The following is a 6,898-nucleotide window of genomic DNA, read 5'->3' as shown; positions in this document are numbered from 1 at the left end:
GTTTCTGTATGAAGAAATTTGTCCTCATCAATAAAGATAACTTCTTTTGTGTGTCCTGTTTGTTTGTTTTAAACAACTGTGCCTTGTAAAGGAATTCCAAATTATGCTTGATAATGTGATTGGTCAGGAAAATTAAAATTGGAACAGTTAGATTGGGTCATTTTAGAGACTGTCTTGAAAATAGCCTAAAGTTGAGACTAATGTTCTTGCCAGTGGAGAATTATTGACAAGAATTTTGAGCAGAAGAGTATTAGCATATGAGGTGCTTTTCCTAATTCCTATGGAAATACATAGCAATGAGGATTAAATATATTTGTTGCCACAACCTGGTGCCTGGGGTATGCGTTGTCTGCGATTCCCCTACCCCATCCCTTATAACCATGTGGGGTATGTTAGAACTGTCACTCTAAAGAAAACTGAATCATAAAGAAATGACATAGTTTACATAGTTCATGTGAGTAGTGGGTGTAGCCCTTTCTTACTTTGGACACTCAGAAGGGATCCCCAGTTGAGTGCCCACCAATTTTAACTTACACAAAGTAGAATATATGTAAGACCGGAGGGAGTGAGGATAATTGGAATATGTTTAACAGAAAAACAAAAACATTTCTCTTGGAAATATAAGAACATTCTAACATTAGCGTTAAGCCCAAGTCTTCCATACATACCAGGAGCCTTTCATAAGCTTAATTTACAAAACTGGTCTTACAGCAGAAGTTCTGCACCTGAGCTGACCAGTCCCTCTCATTATTGTACAGGATGTAGTTCCCCAAGCATCCCAAGGTAAACTTACAAACTGTTTCTGTGCTTCCATGTACTTTTTCATCAACCTTGTTGCTGTTGACTCAGTTTCTTCATTTTATAATCAATGATCCTATTGTTTTAGAGTGTATTGTATTTTTATTTATTGTGCATATCAGATATTATGCAGTCTTTCTTACTTGATTGTAATTTCCTGTGGTCAGTAAATGTTTACTGCATGAATGTCTGATGGTTGGAAGAGAAATTTAAGTTAAATTAATTCTGTACTTAAAATTTTAAGTACAGAAAAAAAATTGAAGTTGAAAGTATGCTAATCAAATGAGAATATTAACATACATATGTTGAATGAGATTAAAACCTTAGTTTCCAGAAACCTAAAATAAAGATAACAACACTCCTTTTGTCACAGGTTTACAATGGATTTTAAGATAGTGTTTTTTTGTTTTTTTTTTATCACTTAACATAAATTTGGCATAAGGGAGACACACCCCAACTGGGACATATTGATTTTATAGTTCTTAAAGCAAAATAAACAAATGGTAAAGGATCATGGACAATATTTTATAGGAGATCCCATTTCTAGATTTTATATTTCCAAAGTAGAGGTAAAACAGGATTAGATTTATTGTTTTTTGCAAGGGAAATGAATTCTTACATGGAAATTACCTATTTGAATAAAGTACAAAGCCATCACTTATTTCTTTAGAAAGTTACTCTAGGTTCTGATGTTTGTGTGCAAAAGAAAAGGCAGTTTCTATTAGAGTGGGCCTTGCATCTAGTTGAGTGGCAACTATTATACAAGAAAACAAATAAATGAACCATGTGTTTCCCATACTGATATGAAAATGGAAAAGGGTACAGATATATACTCATTTGTAAAAACAAAATCCAACCAACAGGTTTCCTGCTTGTTGCGATACGTGGGGCTGAGGTTCGAGGTGATGATGAAGATCTCAGGCGTGCTAGGGGGGCTCCTCATGCTTTTTGTGTCCATTAATGGTCTTGCTGATTTGTCCGTCACCTGTTCCACCTCCTGGCTCCTGGTCAGAGTTAGACGAGTGCCTATAGTGAATGATCTGCAGCCTCAGCCGGACGAGCTCTCCCTAGGCTATGGCTGCCCGGTGACCATAATGGAGCCGGACTTCTTTGAGTTCCTGTATCTTCTAATTTTTTGTGGTATCAGGGTTCACGAATTCCCATTAGCAACTCTCATTGAAAGTTCAATCACATATGATTCAGTGCGTTTAGATTTCACTGGCCACATCCCAGTTTCATGCTACATTCAAAGAACATTTCCAATAAATTTTGTGATGAGAAGACGTGATAATAGTCGTGAAGTCAGAAGACCAGTGGGACAGAAATTGTCATTGTCATGTGAAGTTGAAGACTTGGAAATCCTTCCTAGAGTGTTACCTAGGGACAGTTTTCCCTTGTTGGATTATAAAAACCACATTCTGTCCCATTAAAAGTAGGGATTCAGCTGTAATTGCTGGACTGTGAAGTGACCTAGCCATGGAGCTCAGGCTGCCTGAGGATCTCGCTGCCTCTGACAAGTTGGATGCGTGCCTGTGGATACCATCTCTTACCGTTTTTTGACACGATCCTTTTAAATAAGACACTTACTACACTGTCCATATTTATGAAGTCTTCAGGTGGGAAAAATGGCCTTCCCGGTTTTTAAATTTGCAACAAAGACGATTTTAAAGAAATAAAGTTTTGTGATTCTTAAAAAAAAAAAAAAAAAAAACCAACCAACAGAAAAACAAAAAACACCCCGAGAATAGCAGAGCCAACCATGGAAGAGTGTCTGAGTACGCGCGTGCGTGAGTGCCTGCGCGTGTGCGTGTGTGTGTGTGTGTGTGTGTGTGTGTGTCTGTTTGTGTGCGTTTACTGGAGACAGACCTGAATTTCACCAGACATACAGAGGTTCTAAGGGGAGTGAACCTGTAGTATGACATGGAACAGAAAATAAAGTCAGAAGGGTAAGGAGGGTCTTCAGGCATAGTGAAGAGTTTTGATTTTATTCTAAATACCATGAGAAGACACAGGCGATGTGTCTTCATGATGTGATTCATAAGATGAATCTGAAAGCTGTGAAGAAAACAAAGAGGACAGAAGTGAGAGCAGATGCTTGGTGGACATTTAGGATATTCTTGCAGGAATCCAGAGGAAGAAGGTGCCACCGGTGTGAGTGGAGAGAGAGGGAAGCATGGACATGTTCCGTCTGTGTTTGAGTACAGCTAAAAGGAGTGTTTGGTGGAATGAGTATGAGGGATGAGGAGAGAACAAAATCAAGAACGATGATGCAAGAATTTGGGTTTTAGTAACCAGATGGACAGTTGTGTCATTTTCTGAGAGGAAATAATAATATATACCTCATATTTATATCAGTGTGTGGTCAACAAATAAAAAGTAACTCACTTTAGATAAGCTTAATACAAGGAATTGAACCCTAACTTTCTTTTATTTTATGCCACAATTTATTAAATTTCTGTCCTGCATTTTTGAAATCACCAAAGACCACCTACCATGCATTGTTTGCTCAGACATAGTCATTCATTTTTCATTGAACATAGTTAACCGTTATATCCCTTTTCACTAGATTGTATTTAAATATCCATTGTCCATTAATTTATAATTTATGTTTTAATATTCACCCATTTGAGTATTTATTGAGGACCTATTCTGTGCCAGGCGTTGCATATTCTAAGAAGTAAGTGTGTGGGCAAAAATTGTTACATTCTGGGAACTTTCATTCTAGTTTAAATAGAAAAAAGCATAAAATTAATTCAATAGATAGTGTATGTATGTTATCTTAGAAAGTGAAAACTGCAGTGCAATGAAATAGAGGAAGATAAGGGAAATGGAGTGTGCTGTTTTGAGACTTTGTGTCACTGGGCCAGTCTATTCTTTACTGGATTTATACCCCTTAAAATGCCACATCTATATGAAGTATTGTTTTCTCTGCCCTCAGGTGGTGCTCCTACTTACTATTCCTTGCACTCTGACATGTGAATTCTGGGCATCCTGTCAAAAGGTCTGTTCTTCCTAATGTTTCTGGCTTACACTAAAATGTTCCACTCTCTGCCTTTGCTGATGATCAGAGTAGGTCTTCAAGATGCTGGAAGGAGGTTCAGGACTCAGCTGTACCATGTGCCCAGAACTAGACTTCTGTTAGGGCTAGTAAAGCCATCTAACATCCATTTATCCATTTCCTTTATATCAACACTTTTCTATATGATTTATAAATTCATTTAATTATATATAAGACTACTGCACTTAAAATCACAATTTAGCAGGTGTGGAAAGTGAGATAAACTTAAATTTAGTAAAATGCCCAGGATAATACACTTACCAAACAGGCCCAGTCAGAATTGGAACCCAGGAATTCTAACTCAAGAAGTCACTAAAGATAAAATAAATGATTTCATAGAACTCTCTAAAAGTATAGATCAGGTATTTTCCTTGGTCTAAGCAAGACAACTGCAGCTCACACTCAAATATCCCCACATTTGGCCTACCTCAACCTGGTGGAAAGCCAACATTTCAGATAGAGTATTTCTTTATACAAAATAGTCTCTAGTCCTTAGGGCCAGTCCTCGAAGTCGTTTTCCTTTCATATGACTAAAGAGGACTTTGGGTATCTTAGTCTTCAGTATTAGTGTTCAGAAATGGCCTTCTCAGTCCATCTACAAGAATAGGCAAGAGGTGTTTGTCTCTGTAGTTAAGTGGTCCTGTCTGGTGAATTTCCTAAAATAATGGTATTCTCTGGGTCTCAGTAGTAATAATAATTTTCCAAAAGTAAGGCCAAACAAGCATACAGAAATAAAATATTTTCCTTACTGTCAACTACATTCTCTCTCTCTCTCTCTCTGTCTCTCTCTCTCTCTCTCTCTCACACACACACACACACACACACACACACACACACACATACTTGTAAGAAAAAAAAATACAATTTCCAACCTAGGTAAAATACTGTGTTTGGATCACACACCAGTGTATTTTAAAATAAAACATCAACAAAATAAACATACTTATTAATGTTAAAATAAAGCAAATAATGGGATAAAATAATAAAAAATAAATCAGGCTACATTACAACAAAGGTGCAATGAAATAAATTGACTTAAAAAGTGAATAAAGTAAAAGCTAAGGAAAAAATCATCCAAGTGGTTAAAATATAAAATAGAGAAAACCCCAATCTAAAAGATTATAATAATAAAAGGTAAGGCGTTGCATATGTTGACTTAAAAACTTTAATAAAATCCTAGTAAGTTAACATTGTCACACGAGAGAGCAATTTAAAAATTATTTCAAAAGAACTGTGGGTAACATATTAAAGTAAGCTACTAAGAAACGAAAAGCATGTTTGCAGAAGAAAATGGTTCAAGAGAGAGTCCAAAAGATAGATAACAGTTATTCAAGGTCAAGCTCGCATTCGTTGTAGAGATGGAAGTTCCAGAAGACTGTAGCATATTTTTTCTTTTAAAACTCATAGTTCCTTGTTCTCCAACTACAGAACACATGTTCCGAATGTCAAGATTCAATGACATAGAACAGGGTTCTTGTCCTCACCTCTTATTATTACAGCTCAGCTCCTCTGGCCTGTCCTGTTTTCAGGGAGCACCCTACATATGACCTCGGAATGTCTCCTCAGCTCACAGGAGACAAGGCTCTTCGGAAGTCTGTTTCCCTGGACCTGTTTATTCTCTCTTTGCCCCTGTGATGGGCTGACAGATCTGACTCCATGAGAATATTATAGGCCAGACTCTAAGGGAAATGACTAAACAGACTCCATTTTGCTCTGAGACTCCATGTTATGTAGGAAATAAGCTTCTCCCATGGGAACACCCGGCCTCTGTACCCATCATCAGTTACTTGGTGTGACATGTTTAATAATATACAATGGCAACTCCTATGTAGTAAAGAATTGCTCTCTTTTGATTCCTATTGCTCCTAAACAATGTACCATGTGAACAGTGATTGTGTGGATGTTAGTAACCATTCTTTAGTTTGTACCTAGGTAAGGGTCATTTTGACCCACTTCCCCCTCTGTCAATGATCTCATGATGTTAATGTGTAATTTCGAATCATAGCAATAGACACTTATGATTAATGTAATTTTTGGTATAAGAACCTCTACAACCCTGTGGGTCGGGGCTGTTCTTCCAATAGCCATTTTTTTGGGCATTGTGTGAGGCAGTCAGCCGGCCAGCTTAATAAAGACTCTCAAATTTGGACTTCTCAGTGGTGATTGGTCTGTTCTTAAGTTGCGTCCCATAACACCTCCAAACGCTCTACCCCTGAATTTCCGCCTATGTGGTCGAATCTGTTTTTTCAAGTCATAGGCTTCAGACTGATTGTTTTCAAGATAAAATGTCACTTCCAGAGCAATAGGGGTATTTTTGAAAACTAAAGGAACTATAAAAGCCAGTACTAAAATAACTTAATCTGGCTTTGGGCAGAACATATAAAACACTGATGAAAGCACCACTTTTTCAGGTGAGGGGATAAAATAGAAAAGTCAAATGTCTTGCCTGGTGGCCTTCTGTTTAAGAAGCAAAAAGAGTATTAGCCCACTGTTTTCTAATCCAATGTTTACTATTCTTACAGAACTTTTAAAATGAAGCACCTCAGTTTTGAGATGTTTTCCTGAAAACCATTTTTAATAGAAGCTAACAAGTCTCTAATATGAGGTAAAATTACACATTAAGATAAATTTAAAGAACAAAAACACCTTTGTCTTTTCACATTTGTATATTTGAAGCAGAATCAAACTTCTCTGGCGTCATGAAATTTTACTTTATCTGATGATTTTTGCCAAATGAAACATCACTATATATTTAAATCCATGTCAAATAGTTCCCCATTGGCAAGTTCTATTTTTTTTTTAAAGTGCATTATTTTAAAATAAATGATTTCAAACAGAAGAGTTCTGGCACTATTGGTCTGGACAAGCATTTTCTCTTGCTGGTGGAGTTTGCTGACCATCCACAGGGGAGTTTAGGACTGGTGTGAGCACTTCACTCTGCTTCCTGCAGCTAACACCAGCCCTGCAGAACTTTGTGGTGACCACGCAGAAATGCTTCCTCAGGCACATACCAAAGCCGGGCACCCTCATCCCCAAGGGAGA

General features: G+C 37.2%; 1 protein-coding gene across 1 annotated transcript; it reads left to right on the top strand.

Moving 5' to 3' along the window:
* Positions 1–1,706: 1,706 nt before the first annotated feature.
* Positions 1,707–2,228, top strand: LOC306644959 (oocyte-secreted protein 4A-like; the record flags this gene model as incomplete). The annotated part of the gene is made up of 1 exon (XM_079112188.1): positions 1,707–2,228. One exon carries the CDS (start codon positions 1,707–1,709, stop codon positions 2,226–2,228), a length of 522 nt encoding a protein of 173 aa, XP_078968314.1.
* Positions 2,229–6,898: the final 4,670 nt, after the last annotated feature.

This window comes from Sciurus vulgaris (assembly GCF_902686455.1).
Source record: "Sciurus vulgaris genome assembly, chromosome: 15".
Classification (NCBI taxonomy): Eukaryota; Metazoa; Chordata; class Mammalia; order Rodentia; family Sciuridae; genus Sciurus; species Sciurus vulgaris.
This window is presented reverse-complemented; position numbering and strand designations above follow the sequence as displayed.